The sequence below is a fragment of the Plasmodium vinckei genome, assembly GCF_900681995.1.
Source record: "Plasmodium vinckei vinckei genome assembly, chromosome: PVVCY_12".
In the NCBI taxonomy this organism is placed as follows: domain Eukaryota; phylum Apicomplexa; class Aconoidasida; order Haemosporida; family Plasmodiidae; genus Plasmodium; species Plasmodium vinckei.
This window is the reverse complement of record NC_051304.1, coordinates 1,567,500-1,591,279: the sequence shown is the minus strand read 5'-3', so window position 1 is coordinate 1,591,279 and position 23,780 is coordinate 1,567,500. Positions and strand designations below refer to the sequence as shown.

General features: G+C 22.2%; 9 protein-coding genes across 9 annotated transcripts; 7 read left to right on the top strand and 2 right to left on the bottom strand.

The window, feature by feature from the left end:
* Window positions 1–1,171: 1,171 nt before the first annotated feature.
* Window positions 1,172–3,283, top strand: PVVCY_1204450 (conserved Plasmodium protein, unknown function; the record flags this gene model as incomplete). Its single annotated transcript, XM_008625452.1, has 1 exon — window positions 1,172–3,283. One exon carries the CDS (start codon window positions 1,172–1,174, stop codon window positions 3,281–3,283), a length of 2,112 nt encoding a protein of 703 aa, XP_008623674.1.
* A 948-nt stretch (window positions 3,284–4,231) lies between these two features.
* On the top strand, window positions 4,232–5,869 carry PVVCY_1204440 (conserved Plasmodium protein, unknown function; the record flags this gene model as incomplete). The annotated part of the gene is made up of 9 exons (XM_008625451.2): window positions 4,232–4,297; window positions 4,446–4,503; window positions 4,596–4,625; window positions 4,721–4,767; window positions 4,853–4,965; window positions 5,046–5,178; window positions 5,261–5,312; window positions 5,423–5,562; window positions 5,798–5,869. The coding sequence occupies 9 exons, from the start codon at window positions 4,232–4,234 to the stop codon at window positions 5,867–5,869; spliced, it is 711 nt and encodes a 236-aa protein (XP_008623673.2).
* Window positions 5,870–7,018: 1,149 nt separating this feature from the next.
* On the top strand, window positions 7,019–8,566 carry PVVCY_1204430 (nucleolar preribosomal GTPase, putative; the record flags this gene model as incomplete). Its single annotated transcript, XM_008625450.1, has 1 exon — window positions 7,019–8,566. The coding sequence occupies one exon, from the start codon at window positions 7,019–7,021 to the stop codon at window positions 8,564–8,566; it is 1,548 nt and encodes a 515-aa protein (XP_008623672.1).
* Window positions 8,567–9,733: 1,167 nt separating this feature from the next.
* Window positions 9,734–10,342, top strand: PVVCY_1204420 (peptidyl-prolyl cis-trans isomerase, putative; the record flags this gene model as incomplete). The annotated part of the gene is made up of 1 exon (XM_008625449.1): window positions 9,734–10,342. One exon carries the CDS (start codon window positions 9,734–9,736, stop codon window positions 10,340–10,342), a length of 609 nt encoding a protein of 202 aa, XP_008623671.1.
* Window positions 10,343–11,104: 762 nt separating this feature from the next.
* Window positions 11,105–11,410, top strand: PVVCY_1204410 (conserved Plasmodium protein, unknown function; the record flags this gene model as incomplete). Its single annotated transcript, XM_008625448.1, has 1 exon — window positions 11,105–11,410. One exon carries the CDS (start codon window positions 11,105–11,107, stop codon window positions 11,408–11,410), a length of 306 nt encoding a protein of 101 aa, XP_008623670.1.
* Window positions 11,411–11,713: 303 nt separating this feature from the next.
* On the bottom strand, window positions 11,714–13,544 carry PVVCY_1204400 (F-actin-capping protein subunit alpha, putative; the record flags this gene model as incomplete). Its single annotated transcript, XM_008625447.1, has 9 exons — window positions 11,714–11,820; window positions 11,942–12,035; window positions 12,148–12,240; window positions 12,319–12,385; window positions 12,531–12,743; window positions 12,852–12,913; window positions 13,030–13,116; window positions 13,217–13,329; window positions 13,457–13,544. 9 exons carry the CDS (start codon window positions 13,542–13,544, stop codon window positions 11,714–11,716), a joined length of 924 nt encoding a protein of 307 aa, XP_008623669.1.
* Window positions 13,545–14,398: 854 nt separating this feature from the next.
* Window positions 14,399–16,488, bottom strand: PVVCY_1204390 (palmitoyltransferase DHHC7, putative; the record flags this gene model as incomplete). The annotated part of the gene is made up of 8 exons (XM_037634684.1): window positions 14,399–14,499; window positions 14,611–14,689; window positions 14,777–14,849; window positions 14,985–15,079; window positions 15,183–15,597; window positions 15,726–15,790; window positions 15,919–16,191; window positions 16,399–16,488. 8 exons carry the CDS (start codon window positions 16,486–16,488, stop codon window positions 14,399–14,401), a joined length of 1,191 nt encoding a protein of 396 aa, XP_037490744.1.
* A 2,842-nt stretch (window positions 16,489–19,330) lies between these two features.
* Window positions 19,331–20,947, top strand: PVVCY_1204380 (conserved Plasmodium protein, unknown function; the record flags this gene model as incomplete). The annotated part of the gene is made up of 1 exon (XM_008625445.1): window positions 19,331–20,947. The coding sequence occupies one exon, from the start codon at window positions 19,331–19,333 to the stop codon at window positions 20,945–20,947; it is 1,617 nt and encodes a 538-aa protein (XP_008623667.1).
* Window positions 20,948–21,793: 846 nt separating this feature from the next.
* PVVCY_1204370 (eukaryotic translation initiation factor 3 subunit E, putative) lies at window positions 21,794–23,531 on the top strand (the record flags this gene model as incomplete). The annotated part of the gene is made up of 2 exons (XM_008625444.1): window positions 21,794–21,916; window positions 22,071–23,531. The coding sequence occupies 2 exons, from the start codon at window positions 21,794–21,796 to the stop codon at window positions 23,529–23,531; spliced, it is 1,584 nt and encodes a 527-aa protein (XP_008623666.1).
* Between the last annotated feature and the right edge of the window lie 249 nt (window positions 23,532–23,780).

Sequence of the window (23,780 nt, the reverse complement as noted above, 5' to 3'; positions counted from 1 at the left end):
TTTAAAAATATTTAAACTTTTTTGTTATATTTATAATTTTATTATTGCAAGAAATATCTTGTATGTTTCGAAATTATATATTAATTTTTTTTTTAAAAAATGATTTATTTTAGCTTTTATATATTTTTTTCAAGCCTTAGCTTATTGTTATGCCATATATAATATATATATTTTACTCATTCTACATAAAATATATATTATATATATGTAACTATTTTTTATTATAACTTATATAAAATAATATATCATTATTATTGTTGTTTTATATTAAATTGTGAATTTTTTTTCCCAATACTCTTTTTCAATTTCCTCTTTGGTTGGAAGTAATTTTATTTATATCTTCATAAAGTAACATGCTTTTCAAATATAAGGATATACCCTAATGTTGTATAGACAATATATATAAATACATTAACTATACATATATATATGTATATATGTATGTATTTGTATGGAGAGGCATTCTCTTCCCCTTAAAATGTACACATGCATGCTCGTGTATGATATAAATAACGCTTTAGTATATATACATATGTATATTATTATTTTACTCGTTATTGGTAATTATTATTTTTTTTATTAGAAATTTATTTTGCAATTTTAAAATATTATGATTATACTAATATGAATTTTATATGCAATTCTAATGTATTAATTCATTTTGGCTACATTTTTTTTTGCATATTGTAAAATGAATTAATTTCCGCTTATATTTTTATTCCCATTGTTATATTTTCTCGTTTTTTCTCACTTATTTTTGAATTCAAATTTTCATTTTCTTAGCAATTTTTATGAATACCCCCATTTTATATATTACATTGCCTCGTTTCACATAGAGTACTAAATTTTTTAAACCATTTTATATACTTAGCAAGAAGAAATTAAATTGTAAAACAAAAATTTAGATAAGGGTGGAAATATTCAAAGTTTATTTTCAGGGTTATGCTAAAATAAAACTTTTGAATGTACAGCGAGTGCTATTTTTCAACTCATACATATATAATTTTATCTGATATACAGAATATATTATAAATTGTTGAAAAAGTACAGCCATTTCAAAACACAAAAGATCAAGAACTTGTATGCTTATATCACCTATGTGCTTGTATAAACTTTTTTCGTTTAAAAAAAATATATATAATAAAATAAATCATAATACAGAATTAGCAAAATGATAAAGTGCGGAAAATATGTTGTAATACTGGAGCTTCTATTATTATCGCTCCTATATACTTTAATTAAAAATATAGCAATATCTAATCATGGTGAAACAATACCATCGGTTGTCGATGCATATAATTGGAATATTATGGAAAGATGGAAAGCAATAACACCAAAAGAAAAATTAGAATATAAACTAAACTATGATTTAGGATTAGATATTGATGCCGAAATTGGAGATTTTGGAGATTATAATTCAGATGTAAAAACAGATCTAGTTTTATTTAAATATGATAAAGCAAATGTGGTTAGTACTATATATGTATATATATTTAACCCAGCTGAAAATAAATTTGTATATCATACAGAAGCAACACTAGAAGGAAAAATAGTAAATTTAATGGTTGTCGATCTAAATTTTGATGGATCCTTAGATGTATTAGTCTTATTTAAAGATGATAGTTCAAAAGATAAATTATATATAGCTACATTTATTCAAAATGAAAATAATCAATTAGAAGAAAAATTTAATTCGAAAGTAAAAGAAACAGACGATGAAAGCATATCAGATTTAGAAGATCAAAGTTTTTATTTTACAAACATACATCCATTACTTTGTGATATAAATAATGATGGTCTACCAGATTTAATAGCTCAACAACCAAATAAATCAAAATCATTTTCCAGATTTATATGGTTAAATGATGGTAAAGATGGATTTAAAAGTATTTTATGGGAAAGTCTTGAATTATTTCAATATAATGAATTAAGTGAAATCAGTAATCCAAATTCAAGTGCTATTGTAGATTTAAATGGTGATTGTAAAGCTGATTTAGTTTTTACTGTTATAAATAAAAAAAATACTAAAAGAGTATTTTTAGAAATATGGATCAACAAAATTGTTGATGGTAAAAGTCTTTATGTAAAAGCTGAAGAAGATTATATGTTACCAGCTAATTCTAATCAAATTCTTTTTGGTGATTTTAATGCAGATGGATCAATAGATATGGTTGTACCAACTTGTGTTAAAAGTTCTTCATGTAATTATTGTTGTACTAGTGACGATAAAATTTATTTTATTCCAAATATACAAATGAAAATATGTGAAAATTCATGGACGAAAAACGAAGAAAATAAATGTAGATTAGCTTCTAATTTATGTTCAGAAAGTGATTTTGAATTTGTACAAAAATTATCACCTGATTATATTTCACTATTAGATGATAAAGGTTTACATTTTTCAGGTGATGCAAATTATCCAAGCTACTTAAGTGTTGGAGATGTTGATGATGATGGCTATTTAGATCTACTTGTTACACTAAGAAATGATAAAGGACAAAAATTTGTTAGAATTTATAAAAACGAGCAAAATCCAAATAATGAACTTACTCATACAGATATTAGACGCTTTTATAATTACTATCAATTTGTTAACTCAACAGAAGATTCAGCACCTGATGTATATAATGCTGCATTTTTTGATATATTCGAAGATGGTATATTAGATGTAATCATATTTGGAACATATCAAACAAGTAGCAAAGTAAAAAAATATTCATCTATTGGTTTTGTACGTACTAATGAAACAGATTCATTATTCTTAAAATCAACAGCATTAAATGGTATATGTGTTAATGATTGTTATAAAGATAAAGATAAAATGTCAACCAAAACTTTAGGAGGTAATGCTCATGGTCCTACATTTAAAATTACAGTCATAGATGCTAATGGCACAAAATCAAGTAAAATAGGAATGCAAAAAAGCCAATCAGGACATTCACCACTTCAATTACCTTATGTATTATTTGGTCTAGGTAGAACAAGTAATTATGTTGAAGAATTTTATGTTGGTATGCCAACACATGAACATTCCTACTATAATATGTGGGTTTCTATTATCCCTAATTCACATATTATTGTTATTCCATATCCATTAGAGGATGCAAATAAATGGCAAATACAACTTTCAGTTAACCCATCAAAAAAATTCTATTCTATTATTTATATAACCCTCATATGTTTGTCCGTAATAGGTATTCTTATATTTATTCTCGATCGTAAAGAAAAAGTTGAGGACTCAAAAGAAGAAATGGGTTTCAAAAGTCACTTTGTCATTGGTTAATATTTTTATTAGAGAGTTATGATACAGATATGTATGACAATTTGTTAGTGAATCCAAACTATACATTGTCAATTTGGATCAACTCCATAAAGACTGTAACTAGTTTCATAATGTAACATCCATTAATAAATTACTTATATTTTTGCAATCACATAAACAAATATGTACTTATGTACATTCAACATTACTATTGTTAATTTGAATATTTTTTTTTTGACATCCATATTTGTTTTTTTTACTATCGTGTACCCCTTTATGTAAACTTATACATTTATATCACTTTTCTTCCTATATATCTGTACTTATATTTCATCAATTTTAATTTATTTGCATGTTTTTTTTCACACACATTTTTCATTTTTTGTTTTCGTTTAATCATGTCATGCATGCTGTAGTATGCATATGCACATATATACATGCAATGCCTATAATTTATTTTTATTTATTAATCCTATTTTTAATCATTTAAAACTTAAGAAATTTCATAAAGTATGAACAAATGGACTTTACAAAATATACATGAAATATTCAATTATTCTCATTTTAAATATAACATTTAATCTTATGGAAAATTAAGGAATATTTATAATTTTCTCATATATATAAAACATTTCAATGTTCTACATTTATTTCCATTTTAAAATATTTTAGCTAGCTAGCTAGCTTTTTTTTTGTACATACATTTAAATTGGCTAGATAGCCACCAAAAAACTTATAAAAAAAAATATATTATTAATTGTTCTAATTTCTTTTAACAGTTGTATTATAAGATAAAGTATAAAATTATTTTCTATGCTATTGTAAAATATGGTTTATATCTTTCCTTTTTTGTTATTCTCATAATATTTTCATAATATTGTCATATTCTTAATTTTCTTACTTTTTTAATTAATTTGTATTGTATTTTTTGTATGTGTGTGTTATTAAATTTACCGCTAAAAATACAAAATGGCATATACTATGAAAGGAATATTTTTTTACATTTGTCTATTATGCATAATAACTAGAAATACGGTAGATTAAAATGTCCAAAAACCAATGTATTCTTTTAATTTTTTAGATGATTTTAATATATATACTATTATACAAATAGCATATAATCAGCTTACTATGTTTCCATATGTTTAAATTATTTTATTCGATATATTTTTTAATTTAATAGGTCTTAAATTTCAATTTTAACACCGAATTGTCTAAAAAAAATTATTTGATCTTGAAAAGTATTTCCATTTCTCCTTATTAATATTATTATTTGTGCAATGCTACTAAACAATTTCTTCTTATTAATATTTCTTTCTTCTTCTATTTATAGAGTCGTATTTTGATTGTCGAAATTATAATGGTAGATCTAATGAACACTTTCGTATTAAAGTTAGCATATTGATTGTGTAAGGTTAAAATGAAGTTTCAAATATATTTTCTTCTTTTCCAAAATAGTTATAAATAAAGACAAGATACCAATTGATGTAAACCATGGTGAAAAGGTCTTGAAACAAATGAAAAAATTTTCACTTTTATGTATATATCAACTATATCTATGCATAAGTTTTTAATCCTGCCATGTTGCAGCTATGTGATGAAGACCAGTTCTGCAATTACTTTTTAATTAATGCGTTGAAAAAAGAACTCCGATTATGTTATGATAAGAAGTTTATTATAAAACGCCCAATTATCAATGAATCGTAAATAATAAATAATTATATAATCTAAATATGCAAGCGTCATATTAACTTATACAATATAAATAATGAATTGTTTACAGATGGGTAACAGCCATAAAAGAAAAGCTTCTTAATAAATATGCCCCTTCCATCGTTAATACACAAGGAATATGCAATCACAGTGTTGAAAAATATTTTTTTGATACATTAAATGAGGCTATAAAAAAAGGGAAGGTATCTCAAGAAAATTATAAAAAATATTATTACCATATATAAGTACTGTGAATTACATAATTTTATAATCTTTTCTTTTTAGGAACAAATGCATAATTATATGATATTAAATTTTCAAGCAATTGAAAAAGAAGGTTATTATATTTTATAAAATAAATTCGCAGAAAAACACTGCACATATATACATCTTTGAATTCCGTCTAAGAGGTGAATAACATATTTAATAATATCCTGTATTTTTTAGGACCAAAGCTTGAAGCATACTTTTGTGAAACCATAGATTATTTTGTAGACAGAGAAGGTTACTCGGTTTTTGATTTTAAAAAAATAGATAACCCACATCAGTCATGTTTAAGAACAAAAAAATGTGGGATGAGAGGATCGGTAATATAAAAGATACATATAATATCAATACATATTATTAACAATATTCTTTAAATCATTTATTATTTTAATTAAAAAAACATAAAATAAAAATAAACAAAATAAAACACTTCATTGTTGTTTATCCTGCTTTAAGGGCATGGGAATAAACATTATACCTTTGTATATGACATATACTTGTTTATTATTATTTTATATGCAATATTTCTCCGTAATTTTTCCTTTTGTTTTATAGATACAACCAGATGACAGCAAATATGAGGAAAATATAAACCCAGGCGATGTTATCGAAGCTACGAAATTTTAATTTTTTTTTTTGAATTATTTTTATTATATTACTCATTAAGTTTGAGAAGTATACCCTAAATGGTTTATTCAAATCAAGAAAAGTACATATATATAATATTTACACCTTTTTTTTATTGTTTATAAACATATTTAAAAAATAAAACTATAGCCCTTTTATTTGCAATACATTGTTTGATATAAAAACACTAAGTAGTAGTTTCATTGATTATATGCTATTTCATTTTTACTAACTAACGAGAATAATTGTTATAAATCTACTTTTTTAAAAAGTATTTATATATTTACATTATTATGCATACATATGAATATAATTTTTTTGACCTATTCTGTTTAATCTGAATACGATCACAAAATGAAATATTTTATATGGAATTATTAATAAAAATTTTTTTAAATTGTATTATATTTAAAAAAGTAATAAAATAAACCATACAAATAATATCAGCAGTTTTGCATACTTTTTATTTATTTATAGGATGTGGAAAAATTGTAGAATAATATTTTTATCTATATTTTATGAAGGATTTACTACATTTTTTCCCCCATATATAACATCAATATTTTTTATGCCAGTATATAGAAATACATACCGATATATGGGCTATATTAAAGCCACGTAATTTGGAAAAAAAATATAAAATGAATTTTTAATTTCATTGCAATTGCCCCATTATTAAAAGCGTAGCGAAACAGTAAAATAGTAAGAAAAAAATAAGAAAAAAAAAAAGAAAATAATGTACATATTTAATTTTTACAATTTTATGAATTTTTTTGAATAATAGTGTTTATGTTTATATAAAACCCTCGAAGCAGCTGTTTTATTTTGTTGTTTCTTATTTATAGCGCCATATCAATGTTTTGTTGAAATAAATTTATAACAATATTTAACTTTTTATTTATTTGGTATGCAAACAGAAAAAAATATCTTTTTGTATGCATAGATATATAATTAGCCAGTAGAAATATTTAATTATATAAAAAAATAATATATAAACGAGTAAAAATCGGCCAAAGGTCTATAACAAAATAAAAAAAAAAACGGAGTTATGAAAAACTAAATAAATCTTTTGAATATTTCAAAATCTAACACAAGTAGGCCAAAACAGAATAAACGTATTTACCTAACTAGTCAATAAAAACAGCCAAAATGGTTAAGCTGAAAAAAATAAGCAAAAGAAGAACGCTCAAGCAAAAATATTCGATTGAAAAAAAGGTTGCTGCACATAAAAAGAAATTAAAAAAAATCGTAAAAAAAACAAATATCCATAATCGTAGAAATAAAAAAAAAGCTTTAAAAATATCAGATTGTATATTTAAAGAAAGCATATTAAATAATATAAAAAATGCAGCATTAAGTAAAAAAAAAAAAAACAGACATGAGGATGATCTATGTAAAGAAATTAATATTGAAACTCTCGACGATTCAACAATAAATAATATCAAATATGAACTTAATATTTCACAAAATCAAAATGATGATACTAATTCAATCGATATACAAAATTGTAATTATACTTTCCAGGAATATATAAATTTAAGTTATGGAATAAAAGTCAAGTTGTTTGAAAATGCAAAAAAAGAAAATTATTCTAAACTTAATGAAAAATATTTATATATTGATAATTTATTAGAAGTAATAAAAAATAGTGACATTGTTTTTTATATAGTTGATATAAGAAATCCATTGATATATTTAGATAAAGATATAATTGATTTTATTAAAATGTGTAAAAAGGAAATTATTATTATTTTAAATAAATGCGATTTAGTAGATAAAGAAATAATAAAACAGTGGCTATTATATTTTAGGAACTATTATATAACTATTCCATTTATTTGTAATATCAAAAATAATGCCCAGTATTTACAAAAACAAAATAATCAATCCAAGAACACAAACCATAATCAACAATATAATAATCATATTGGCACATATGCAGATAATTTTCATCAAAATAATATCAATTATAATATAAAACAAGTTTTGAAAAATTTAGTAAATTCAGATATAAAAATTACATATGGTGTTGTTGGATATATATACACAGGCAGACGAAGTTTTATGAAAACGATGCTAAATGAATTTAACGTTGTAGATTCTAATAATAAACAAATTGATGTTAATGTTTGTAATAATATTAATATATATACTAAATGTGGGTTAATATTAAAAAATAATTTAGAAGGTATTGAATTAATTAAAAAATTACATTCCCTTAATAATAAAGAAAAATTATTTTTTTTAAGTGAATTCTTATTAAATTTAAGTGGAAAAAATTTTATCAATTTTTTTATTTTATTAAATGAAAATCAAATTGGTCAAGACTATAAAAATATTTTTGCAAATGCTATAGATAAAGCACAAAAAAAAGAAATCAAAAAAGATATCATATCTCAACTTCTTTTAATAGATATAGACAAATCATTAGTAAATAATAATATTAATTTTAAAAATGTTACAAGTATTTTTAGTAAAATATTCTTAAATAAAATACCATATTATGTAATACCAAAATCACAAATAATGACACCATCTAATGATCAAAATAATTCTGCAAATTTAATACTCGAACAATTTCCCAACATCATACAACAACAGATATATCAAAAAGTCGATGATTATATTCTTTCAAAACAAAATAAATTCACTAACTTTATTATTATAAAAAGTGACAAGTTTAATTTCTATATATAAATATGATACTATTTCTAAATTATGTCATTCCATGCTTTATATTTTGAACATATTTGACCAATGTATAAAATATCGTGCCTATTCACAATATTGCTATTTTTTATAAAAGGAAAAAAAATGAAAAATACATAATTACCCTTTAAAAAAGACACCCTCCTATCAGATCTACATAAAATGTGCTAACGATGGTCTGATTATTTATTTGTATAATAATTATAATATCCTTTGATTTTTTAAAAAATGTGCATTTTTCATACTAATGTAACACATGTCAAAAGTTAACAAATAGCCTTCATTTGATAATATTTATTATTTTTATATTTTTTGTTAAAATTATCATAATTTTTTATCAACAATATTACATTGTTACATGTTTTAATAGTTCTCATGTATAAAACATTTTAAACATTCACTTTTTTAAACATACTTTTTTTATAATTAACTCCAAATTAATATATCCATAATTCATCCATCATTTTAAGCGAAATATTTTATAAACTTATTTATATTCTCCAAAAGTAATATATTTTTTAATGTGAAAATAAAGAACTATATTTTTTCCATTAATATATTACCTTATTTTATAGGGACCATACTGTTCTATTTTTTTAAACAAATTAATCAAGGGAAAATAACACTGTAACAAAAAAAAATTAATGTATAACCATAATAATGATGTAATAATTTATTAAAAAATGTCATTTTAAAAAACCTACATAATTCAATAAATTTATTAACAGGTCATAATTTTTTTAAATATTTCTTAACTTTATTAACAATTAATGTGAAAATACATTAATATGCATAAAATGACGTAATTATTTTAAAAAAACAAAACGAACACAAAAATATTGCAGATTTATAAACCAAACTTTTTAAGAATAATTAAAAAATATATATTTTATTATTTATGCCAAACTTGAAACATGTAAAATATACAATACATATATGTTTTGTACCTAAATCTTAACCATATAAAATGCATAACCCTATGAACACCATACTCTCTATCTCCAGAGTTACTACACAAATATGTATTTTATGAGTCCTATATAAAAACATATTCACAAAATTGTAAACAAAACAAATATTGTACGAATAGCACAATATTTTCTTAATATTAGGGAAATATATAAAACCAGTATATCATTAAATAAATTGATCAAAATGTTTACTCTGTGCAAAGGCTATAGTGATGATGAAGAGGAGGAAAGTAATACTGTTAATGTAGTTTCTGAAAAAACAAAATCATTGGAAGAAAAAATTGCTTATTATAAATTGAAAGGGCATACTGAAAGAGGTTACATAACTATATATACCAATCTAGGTGACTTTGAAGTAGAATTATATTGGTACCATAGCCCCAAAACATGTTTAAATTTTTATACATTATGTGAAATGGGTTTCTATGATAATACAATATTTCATAGAGTTATACCTAATTTTGTTATACAAGGTGGTGATCCAACAGGAACAGGAAAAGGTGGAAAAAGTATATATGGTGAATATTTTGAGGATGAAATAAATAAAGAATTAAAACATACAGGAGCTGGAATATTAAGTATGTCCAATAATGGACCCAATACAAATTCATCTCAATTTTTTATAACATTGGCACCTTTGCCTCATTTAGATGGTAAACACACAATATTTGCAAGAGTTAGTAAAAATATGGCTTGTATAGAAAATATTGCCTCAGTGCAAACAACTGCAACGAATAAACCAATTTTTGACTTGAAGATTTTACGAACATCAACTGCTGTAAATGTTGACTAATCTTTAAAAAATATATAGTTTAATATTCCGAACAAACTGAATGCATTTACATAAGCATACTACTTTTTTTTGTCTAAATAGTTGAAGAAAATATCCATTCCAATATTTATGCATATATACCCAATGGAAAATATTCAGAATTTTATACCCTTATTTAACAACAAAACATGTTTTTTACCTAATATCTTATTTTTAATATAGGATACATATTATACTATTTTTTTTGTAAAAATTTTTGCATATAACTTTTTATAAATTTTATCTTAAAAATTTTTTACCAGTCCAATTTAACATACTAAATATATAGAACGAATTTTTTTAATTTTACTTAACAAAATACATTTTTCATATCTTTTAAATATACATAATGTTAAGGCCCATTTATATATTCCTTTGGCCGGGATACTTTTTTTCAATATATATCATATATTACATAAAAACGATACTCGATCCATTTTTAAAAAATTAAATTACTATATAAAAAAAATTTATACTAACAACAATTTTTACCTATAAAACATTTGCATATATAAAATTATTTTATTTTTTTAAATATTATGTATGTTCAGAAAAAAAACATTATTAAATGATGTCATAGCAATAAAAATTGTTATTTAAGGGATAATATACCTGAACAGCAAGGTAAAATTATACTAATTAACATATAAAATTTTCAATTCATAGAAATATAAAAATTACTACTCAAAATATAGTTGTTTTTAAACAAATTGCTAATAAACAAATAATGAATAATTCTCTAAAATGATAAAAGATGAAGATTTAAGTTTGGAATCTTGCAAGAAATTAAAAGAGCTGGAAGAAAAAATAAATGAAAAAAAAACAAAAAATAATAAAGTAAAAGCAGAAGAAAATAATGTAAAGAATTTTATGAAACTAAAAGCGTTAGAGAATTCATTACCTCAGAAACTTAAGAAAAAAATGAAATCCATGAAAATTAACAATTTGAACGATCTGAAAAAATTAACTGTTACTAAAAAAAAGTTTTATGTAAAAATATTAGACCAAAAGGATTTAAAGAAAAAAAAGAAAAACAAAAAACAATCATAACCATGAATAATAGACTACAATGAAGACTTTTGATCAAAGCAAATTAAAAAAGGGAAACAATACATGTTGTTTTTTATTCACTCCAAAGTCTGACATATAACAATGTTTTTTTTGTGCAGCTATGTTTCCATAAATATATGTGCATTCTCAAAAAAATGTTTGCAAACATGTACACTGTATATGATTAATTTTTTTTATAAACATCCAAAAAGACAAAGCACGACTAAATGTGCTATTTTTTTAAGTTTCATATAAAATATTATCTTTTTCATAAATAAATTTATATTTTCATTATTTTATGTATCATATTAACTTAATTTGAGTGGGGATATCCTCATATGTCTCCATCCAATAAAACTTATCACCATTTAATGGTATTATTTTTCTTGTATTTTTAATTAAATCATTACCTGAATAAATTAAATAAACCACATCATGTCATAGAATAATGCTTTTTTTTAAACAATATTATAACAATACACAACTAAATTATTAACACCATTTTTTTTTATCTATATTTTTAATAAGCACTTGTATTGCCAATAAAATGGTTTAAATCATAAAGTACATCATTTTCACATTCCCGTATGACTGATAAAATGCTTGAAGCGAAACTATCAACATCCTGAGCAAAAAAAAAAATCACAATATAGGAAACCCGAAATTTCAAAAACATAGAAAATTATATAAATAAAAAATGATAATCCTTTCTTTGCCTTATAATTTTTTCTCTATACATTAGTAACGGAAACCCTTTTTTCAAACACTTTCCGTGTCTTAAAGTTTATGTTTGCATCTTCAAAATATGTCAAAACAACATCAATGGTACCCTTTAAGCGATAAATGAAAAAAAAATATATATATATATATATACATACATACGTGTTTATATGCATAGTAATGCTTACTATCAAAGCTATCTCTTGATCTGTTTCTAAAAAGTTAACATCCCATGAGCTTCTCCATGAACTTGCACTGAAATATTTCATAAAAAAAGTATTAATCATAATGCTCTTGAGAAATTATAACAAATTTTATTATATTATTGGATATAGTTAAGAGCATATATAACCCCATTGTATGTTCAAGCAATATACTTCAAATGTTTTTTTATTCTTACTGAAAATTTTTTAAATAATATCTATCACAACATATGATTAAAAAAAGATTATATTTATTCTCAGACTCAGAAGCATAAACCGATGAAGCGCATTTTACATTTAGTCCATGCTTAGACCCTATGTTAACTATTGGGTAATTTTCAATTTGATGTTCACTCCATTTTTTGTAATAAATATCAACATACTCTTTTAATTTGTTATTACATGCTTGTCTTTGTTTTTATTGAAATAATGAAAAATTATTTAAGTATAGAAACATAATGAAATTATGACACTAAAAAATAATATTATCAAAAATTTATTAGTATATACACACTTACCTATATTTTTCTAAAATATCGGAGTAATCAAATTTTGTCAATGGGGTTGTATCAATTACTTTCTGAAATGTGCATATATTATATGAACAAATACGTAATATTATCATAACCATTTAAATATTAAAAATAATAAAATACATGTATAAGTTTTTTTTATTTTTTTTCCATATTTTTATACCCTTTTCAAATGATTAACATTGGCTAGTATTTTTAAATTGGGGTGAAGATACAAATTTCCACTTTTAGATTGTTTACAAATTATAATCTGAAAATTAAAAACAATGAAACATTTTTTCATATATCTTATAGACTAATAATGATGTTATAGAGCATGTATTTATTTCTATATAGACTATCAAGTTTACATATTCATCATTTTCAAATGGAATTAAAATATGATTATCTTCATTATAATTTGATATAATATCTTCTATAAAATTTTGAATAATTGCATTTGATCCAAATATTATTTTTAAATCTAATAAAAATTAAAACATACTTATTTATATTCTTTCTATTCATTATAATGGTACTAGCAAAATATGTTTATACTATTAACAGGGATTCACTATATATTTACACACACACATAATCAAATAGCTAACTTGATATCAAATCAGATATTTTTCCTGGTGGGGCATTTGATAATACATGTCTAATAAATTTTTTCTTTTCATTTAATAAGCTATCCATTTTTATGAATTTTTTATTTTATGTATCCTCAAACTTTATTTTTAAAGATTATTAAGAAGGTTAAGTTGTAAAAATAAAATATTACACTCTTATCCTAAACATATAACATAAAATAATAGTAAGCATAACCTAATTATGTGAATGCTGAAAATGTAGATTGTCCTTAAATTTAAAATACATTTATATTTCAATATTAATGTGCATATATTGTTACACATTTTTGTATGTCCACAAACAAACGAAGTATGTAAAAAAAAAATAAATGCAAAGGATAGCAATATATTTTTGTTTTTTTGCCTTTTTTTCAAACTTCTATACATATATATGCATATTAAAATGTTTATTTTAAATAAATGCAAAATAAATTATTGTGAGATATATATTCATTTAATTTTTGTATTACTAAACGGAATACATATTAGTTGGATGGGTACAATGGAAAATAAAACACATAATATGTAAAAAAAAAAAAAAATAAATGAAAAAATTAATGTTAAAAAACAGTCTTAAACATAATAAAAAATATATAAGTCTTAACAAAAATATATAAAAAAAAATGCACACAGATTGCCATGATCTTATGCATATGTATATATAATTAAAATTCTTATATCCTCTTTATATAATACCATAAAAAAAAGAAAGTCTAACATTTCAATGAATTACAAAACAGAAATAATTCTTATGAAGAAATAAAATAATCTAAAAAAAATATAAAACACCCAAAATTCCAAGCATAATAAGGGAATGTGAAACTCAAACAAAAATTTATTCTTTTATCCTTTCCTATTACTATATACTAAAAAAATTATGAATTTCAAAAGCCTATTTAAAGCAATATAAAATTTAAATCTCTAAATATTTATATTTATTGGTATTGTCTCTTCTATATTATTAGCAGCATATTCTTTGCTATTCCCTTTACTGAAATATATTATATCATCTTTCTTATTGTCTAAAAATTAAAGATATACATATTTTTTATTTTTTTAAATGGAAAAATAAACACACACACATATATATATTAATGCTTTGTTTTGTGACAACTTAAAAATAATTAACTTACTTATTGGAAGAAGCCATAAAAAGGGCGATTCTCCAAAAACTTCCTTTAAATTTTTATATAACCCCTTGTTATAAAATTTCTGAAAAAAAAACCATAAAAAAAGACATAAAAAAAACCATAAAAAATATATGTTGTATATATGCCGTATATACGTTGCATGCATTACCGAGTAAGACTGGTTGTGGTAGTTTGTCCTCTTCTCGCAAAATTCAATTGTTGTCATATTCTTAAATGTGAGCCTAAAAAAGTTAGCACAAACATATATATATTACTACACTAGGATAAACACAAAACATTATGAGTAATTTCCACACACTTCCAATATAACAATATAAAAAAATAAATATTTCAATTACTTCTCCTTTATAACTTACCATAAGTGAAAAAGTAAGAAGCATGTAACAATCAAAGCAAGGAACGAGTTTAGGGTTTCTCCAAATAATAGCAAAAATAAATCATTGAAAGGAGTCTGAAAAAATTTGTAATAAAAATTAATTCATATATTTATACTACATCTGAGAAATACAAAAGATAGTTGCAATTTTTTAAAATAATTTCTCTTGGCTATTTACCTCATTATGATTTATAGCTTCAATAACACTATTAAGCATAGTTAGTGAAATAAAAATCGTAGTAATCGAGCAATATATTAAGGACAACATAAAATATTTATGATTATTATATCCAATACAATTATATATCCAAGGACAATGATGATCCATTTTTAAAATACATGTTTTGCATATACGACAGTGATGTGCTCTATCTGGTTTATATTTACAACACCATTTACAAAATCGTCTTTCACCTGTTTTCTTTTTTTCTATTAAATAATTATCTATATCATTTGAATTATTTTCCCCAAAATCTTTAAACACCCATTCTTCTGTATTTGGGATATAACCAGGGGGAGTCACTATTGATAATATATAATTTATTAAAAACATTAACAAAAAAAAGTGAAAAATAGACATCTTCACTATTCCCCTACAGCCAAAAAAAAAATCAAAAAAAAATCAAAAAAAATTAAAAATATATAAAATAATTGTCTACCCACACATATATACATAACATGCATTGACTATATATAACTCGAAAAACTTCAAACAACTTACCAGTTCATATCATAATTTATGTACACCTTTTTGTAACTTCTAACAACTAATGGTATACAATCATACTAAAAAAAATAAAAATAAATAATAAATATTTTCTATGCAATATTATAAAAGGAAAGAAATATGACCCTATACACTTGTTTACATATGTACATACAAAAATTAACAAAAATAATGAGACAAGTCTTACCATTATATATATAAAGTATATTCCGAACAATAAAATAAATATAAAAAATACTGGTAAAAGATGAACAAATTTATTTTTTCCATTTTGTTTTTTGCATGTTTTTCCATAATTCTCATTTGGATCATCACTAATTATATTTCCTGTATCATTTATTTCAACTGAATCTAATATATCTTTATCGTTTTTATTTTTTTCATTGTTTAAAACATTTTTATCTGTAGAATATTTTCTGTCCTCACCAGTTCGCTTATTCTTATTCTTATTTTTGTTTTTCTAAAGGTAAAAAAAAAATATATATATATTTATTTAATAGGTTTTATTATTACACAATTTCTACCAATTTGACAACATTAAGAACAATGTTTAAAAATAAGGAAACATAATAGTATGCAAAAAAGAAGAAACATATTATCCATTAGTTAATCATTTTAATAACCAACTAATTTGTAAGTCTTAAGTTTATGATTTTTCGTTACTAACCTTTTTCTTCCCACTAGAACTGGAATCCCCATTCTCAATAATTTCATTATCTAATGTATTATTTTTTTTCTTCCCTTTTAGCTTGAACATTTTATATAAATTTTTTTTTTAAAGTGAAATAAAAAAATATCATAAAAATGAAATTTTTGTTTTCATTTCACCTTATATATATTTTTAACTAACCCAGCATAGTTGCCATATGTTATGTATGTATTATGTATATGTTATGTGTATGTTATGTACTTGTCTTATATAAAATCTAAAAAATGTATATTATGTCTTGGTAGAAACACTACCCAGTTTTCTGCACTCCTTATAAGAGTAGTATTTTATTATTATACTTCTTTTATTTCCAGTTTTCAAAAACACTCACTTTTCTTATCATATATATGCATATACAATCTGTGGACTTATGGAATAAAAAATTATGCCACTTTTATGGAAACATTAAATGGGCTAATGCAAAAAAAAAATGAACTAAATATATTGCAAGTAAAAAATCGAAATATATAAACGTAATAAATATAATAGATCAACAAAATTATAGCGTCACGACCAAGCTATAAATATTAAAACACATATGTATGTATGAGGCTATCTTCTTTTTTATTTATTAAGCTAAACTTTCTTGGTATGCCAAAAAAATCACTATACGATATTATATAAAAAATGCATAATATATAACACTATGTAGATGAAACAACATTCATAAAAATATAAAAAAAAAAATTGTTAATATAAAAAAAATAATGATTTTTAAAAATCCTAAATTAAGACAACTACAAATTTATTTTTAAAGCTATAAATATTTTTAAAAATGACGTGAAAAAAAAAATATAGCATGAATAAATGAACATATGTAATACATCCTTTTCTTTGTGTAAATTTTTATTCTTCGAAACTTTCTATTTTTTATATATTTCAATATTTCGTTTTATTATATATATATATATATATACATATTTTTTTTTTGTCTAAATAATAATAACTATTTTATAAAGAATATCATGAAATATTTTACAAAAGAAAAATGCAAGAAAAAAAATATATATAATGTATTTGTGCTAACTAGTGATATAGTTTCTTCGTGCTAAAAATCGTATTATTTTTACTGTCTTTATAATTACATACACATTAATGCATTATTAATTTATATATTTTATGGACGTTATAAAAATTATATATCCTAAGCACATGCAATCAATATGTAAAAAAAAAATGCTGTAATAGTATTTAAAAATATTTTATTCCATTATTCCCTTTATTACATTAAATAAAATATAAACACATTTTAATTTTATGGAATCCAATGCAATTGTATATAGATAGTCTTATGCTTAAATCCATACACACAGTATATATTGCGTGTGTATAAATATTGTATGTAATATACGTAATATATATATGAAATAACTTAACAATAGAAACGAAATATTTCACTTTCAAACAAAAAAAAATATATTTTTTATTTTGTCATTTTATATTGTCATTTTTTATAGATTTTAACATATATGATAAAAATATATATACAATTTTAATACTAATATAATCAAATATTATCATGCAAATATTTATTGAATGTAAAAAAATTATGAAAAAAAATTTTTATATATTTTAGTTTCGCTAATATTCATTTTTTATGAGGAACAATTCATTCTTTATATAATCTTTAATTTTATTTTGTAACAAAAAGTTTATTAAAACATATTTGGGCATAGTAAAATTGCGACATGCATATATATAAAGACACAATATTTTTACTTGGTGAAAAACAAAAAAATTAACAGTTTACAATTTTACATTTTATATTTATAATAGAATTTTTTAAATTGTTTTATTATAGACAATAGAAACAATTTCTCCTCTTTTTGGTTTGTCTTATGCTGTTGTTGTAATTTATAGCAAAATATATTTAAAAAAATAAAAGAAATAACCAATTTTATATTTTACATTAATGCACGCATTAGCATTTAAATAAAACTCATATTAAAAAATAATTCAACCAATATTTCCTTTTTTTAAATGTCTTTTTTGGTAAATTATCAACAAAAATCCTCTCTTTCAACTTGATAAATTTTAGAAAATTGTTATTTTAAAAATGGAATAACCCACTTATGTTGTCTGAATTAATCATAGAACATAATTAATATCACTATTGGGTTGCAATTTCATATTTAAATAAGATATTATGTATATATATATATATTTTATTCATTTCAGAAAAAATATAATTTTCATAATTTTTTAAATTTATGACAAAATGAAGTTTCTTTCACTATATATATGATGCTTTAAAAATGTATATTTTAAAAAAACATATCCATATTCCTTATTTTTCTTTCAATAATTGAGTCTACATTTTTTTAATTTTACCATTTCCCTTAATTATTTAATATCAATGTTACATGCACAATTCATATGAATAATACTAGCTTAATATAGCTACCTGTTTTTCAATAAAAAAAATGAAGAATTTCGCTAGATTTTTTTTTTAATACATTATTGTATATATAAGAAAATGGAGTTATTATTCCTCAGAAACATACATTTATAAGTCAATACCCATAGATATATATCTATCTACATTCTTATCCAACTTCTTCCAGACAATTAAATGTAAATAAAAACAATTAATCATACATTAATTAATTTTTCAACTAGCCAACATTTTATTTTTATTGCTGTTCATAATATTATTGTATTTTTTATTGCTGTTCATAATAAATCAACCATTTTGTGTGTATTTCTCACATAGTATAATTAACTCACAATTTCAATGTTCAAAAATTGTCTAGCAAATATCACTATTTCCACTCTCTATATATGAAAAATTTATAATGAAATATTAATAATATTCAATTGTTTTCATTTTCAATTTATAATGCTCTATAAATATTTTTAAATGTTAAAATAGAAAAAAAACGAAAAAAAAATGAACGAAGAAAATGAGAGCTATGAAAATATTATTCCTTTTCCTTGTCAAAATGAAATATCCGCAATATATAAAAAGGACAGTTATATGAAACACTGTCTTGTGAAAAACCATATCGAACCCATAGTCTTAGATCAAGAAGTTCATTTTTTAAATCAAAAAGAAGAGGTAACATTTAAACTAACAGAAATATTAAAATCATTGGAAAAACCAAAACAAGAAAAAGAAATAGATGATGTTGTTTTACCAGAATATGTTGAACATAAACAAACTGAGCAGCCTGAAAATACCGAACGAAATTCATACAAAACAAATTGTGGTGTATATCTACATGAAGTAAATATAATCGATAAAACATCTTATAATTATAAAGATAATAAATATCCAAATATAAATTCAAATCAAATAAGTATAAAAGGTGATATGTATGTTAAAAATGTTATACATTTTCAAGACTCTTCTCAATACAATTTTTTATATAAAGTACATAAAATAGAATGGTTTATTGGCCTAGATATAAACGATAATAAAATACATGAAATTTTACCACAATCTCAAGGAATGTGTTTTCAAATACCATTTGAATCTTTAGGGAAATATATATTTTGTAAAGCATATAGAAAAGTATATAAAAATACAATATATCAAAAGGAAGATAAAAATACAATTTTTGACCCTCATACATATAGTAATAAACCAATCAAATTTAAAACACGCCCAGAATATGTTGAAATGTGCTCAATAACATCTAAAGGTCCTGTTTTACTATCTATAGATAGTTCATTTAAAATTTTAAAACACTTATGTAATAAATATTTTCAGATAAAAGTTATTATAGAAGATCCGTTAAATAATTTAGAGAATTTATCTTCTTACTCGTCCTCAGACGATGTAACAAGTACAACCAATTCAGAAACATCCGACACAAATCAAGTTCAATCTTTTGTAACTACTATGTATATCGATTTTGAGCAAATAAAGTTTTATAATCCTAATTTTTCTATTACACCCATAAAAAAGAATGAAATAAAATGTGATAAAAATATAGAAAATGAAAAAAGGAATCTACCCCAGTCAAAACATTTTAGTAATAGTAGTTCATCTATTACTACTAGCGAAGCAACAAATAAATCTTCAAAAAAAAACAGCCAAAAAATAAACAAAACCATACAATGTGATCATAAAGAGAATTCTAAAAGCGAAAAAAAATTATCCCAAGAAAAAATTAATAATAATGAAAATCGAATGGGAGCCCATACTGAATTGATCTTTAATTTGTATGAGGTCGAATTTAGACTATCTAATAAAGACAATTCTATAATTCTTATAATTGAAAATAATTTAAAAGCAGAATTAAATTCGATTAAATACAAAATGATGATTATCAAACCAGTAGATAAAACTATTTCAACTAATGATTTATGGACAATTTTATTATCTTTTAAATCTGCTTATCCATATAAATCAATATTTAAAAAATATTCAAAAACGATTTTTAAAAATACAAATATATCCTTTGTACAAAATATATTAAATAATTATTTAATAAAATCACAATTCCCAAATGTACATGAAACATTACCCATTCAAAAAATTGGTACAATTTTTAATCAATAGTCATAAATTATATAGGCTCATACGTATGCTTATGCTATATAAAAATTATAAAATTAAAAAATAATCAATGATATTTATATTATTAGCAAAATATTACCCTATAATTTTGTGATATATTTTTTGTACAATGATCTAGCATACTTCAATAAGTATATATATTTTTTTTGAAAAAGAATGTAAATTTTACCCTCATTCTTTTATATATATAATATCGCATGCATATACAAATTGCCCTGGCCCCCTAATACCATAGTCATTATTTGACGTTATTAATTATGTACATATATATATGCAATATTTTCACGCCTACAAATTTTTATAATTTTTTCACACTGCCCCCTTTGTTTTTTCGCCTTAATTTTTATTTAATATAAATTATAATAGTACATATATATTTTATATGGCAAAAATATAAAAATATCAAAAAATTCAATTTTTTTTTTTTCCACATTTTGTAAAACAAAATATTATATGGCAACGAATTTATGAAGAAAGAAAAATGTATATACACGATTTTCGTCCCTTTTACAAATAATATATTTAAAAAATATTTTAAAAAAATATAGTTACACTATATAAATTTCTAATTATTTTCCCTTATATACATATTTGAGGGACATTAAAAAATTCCTAAAAAAATTGCATACGCTCTACATATATAAAATTGAAAATAACCTTAAAACAAAATTATTCTGAATTGCAAGCTTTTATATATATAATTTTTTTTTCTTAAACTATACAACTTTGATGTTATTGAAGAAATATAAAATAAAGTTTTTTTTGTAAAAATTATTTTTTATTTTACAAATTTATAATAATAAAAAAATAAAAATAAAATATATCAAAATGGATGGAATGGAAAATTCTATACCTACTCAAAATGACCAAGCAAATTTTATTGGAAAAGTTTGTGCCTACTTGGATCCCCACATGACCCAAATCATTTTCGCTTGGCTCAGTGAAAACAAAGTAAGTAAAAAAAATTAAAAGTGTAATAATGGATCATATTACCTACTTATGCTACATGCATAAAACACATTTATGTTTTCCCTCCTATGCTAGTTTACTGAATTTACATATGATGAGTACACTAAATATAATTCTCCTCATTTTTTCGATACAGGTTTTAAAGCAAGATGAATTAGATAAACAATTAGCATTAATAAATGAAGGATGTGAAAAAGAAATTGTTAGTATTGAAAATGAATTTACAAATGGGAACAGGGGTGTTATATCAAATTGCTTAGATAGTTTAGAAATTGAAATCGAAGAATTTCAAGAAGCAATGAATGAATATAAAAATGATCAATTAAATAAAATTGGAGGTTCGGTTGAAAAAAAAAGTATAATGGGTTTAAGAGAATGGTGTAATACATATTTAATAGATAAAAATAAAACATATAAATTTTCAGACAATATTGATGATAAAATATTAAAATTAAGTAGATATTATTATCAAAAAAAAGATTATCAAAAAAGTAAACAACATTTATTATTATATATATTAAATATATCTGAAATAATTATTAATATATCTGAATCACCAAAAATGAGAATATGTTATTGGGGTATTATTAGTAATATTATAAATAGCTTTTTTCTAAATATAAATAATGATGAATATTTATTTACTGTTAATGATGATAATAAAACAATTATAAAAGAAGAAATCATAAATGAAATAAATGTATGTGTAGAAACTATTATAAAATTAAGTCAATTATTAAATAAAGAAAAAGTTACAAAACATGAAATTATTTTACAAAGAAGTTGGTTAATACATTGGGCACTTATTTTAATCTTTCATTTTTTTATGCATGTAATGTATGTAAAAAATATATATCCTAAAAATAATACATTTTCAGTTTTACAAGATTGGTTTATTGATGAAAAAAATCTATCAATACTTAATTTAATATGCCCACATATAATTAGATATTATTGTGTATATGCAATATTTTATCGTAATAGAAAAGATCATTTTGAGCTTATATTAAATACATTAAATTTATTAAAATCAAAATATACTGATTCATTTACTTCTTTACTAATCTCAATCTTTACCGATTATAATTTTAATTTGGCACAAAAATGTATATCAGAAATTGGAAATATATGTCAAAATGATGTTTTTTTATTTAAATTAAAACCATATATAGAAGAACAAAGCAGATTTATTATGTTTGAAACTTATTGTCGTATACATAAATCTATTAATATTGATATGCTAGCTAATCAAGTTAATTTACAAAGAGATGAAGCTGAAAAATGGATTGTTAATCTTATTAGAAATGCAAAATTAGATGCCAAAATTGATAGTGAAAAAAATTGTATAGAAATTTCTACTACCCCACCAAACCTATATCAACAAGTTATTGACAAAACACAAAATCTAACTATGAGATCAAATTTTTTAGTTCAAATGCTAAACAGATCATCATCCGATGAACATTTTCAAAAATATATTAAATTTAAAAATAAAAATGAAAAAAATAAAAATAAACGAAGCAAACAATATAACAATAATTCCATGTATGGTAACGCTGGAAAGGATAATCAAAAAATGGTTGCTGCAAATATTTAACTCCCCCCAATCGTAAATCAGTAACACCTTTATCCCTATTTTATATCCAAAGAATAAGAAAGATGACAAGATGAGAAGATGACAAGATACTAATGCAAGCACAAACCTATGGTCGCTCTCTCTCTCTATATATATACATACGATATAAACTTTTCAAAATTTTAGTTATGATTGGTGTGCTTTCCTTTGTTGCATATGTGCCTTTGTAAATAATTAATTTTTTCTTTTTATATATTTTTTCTTTTTTTT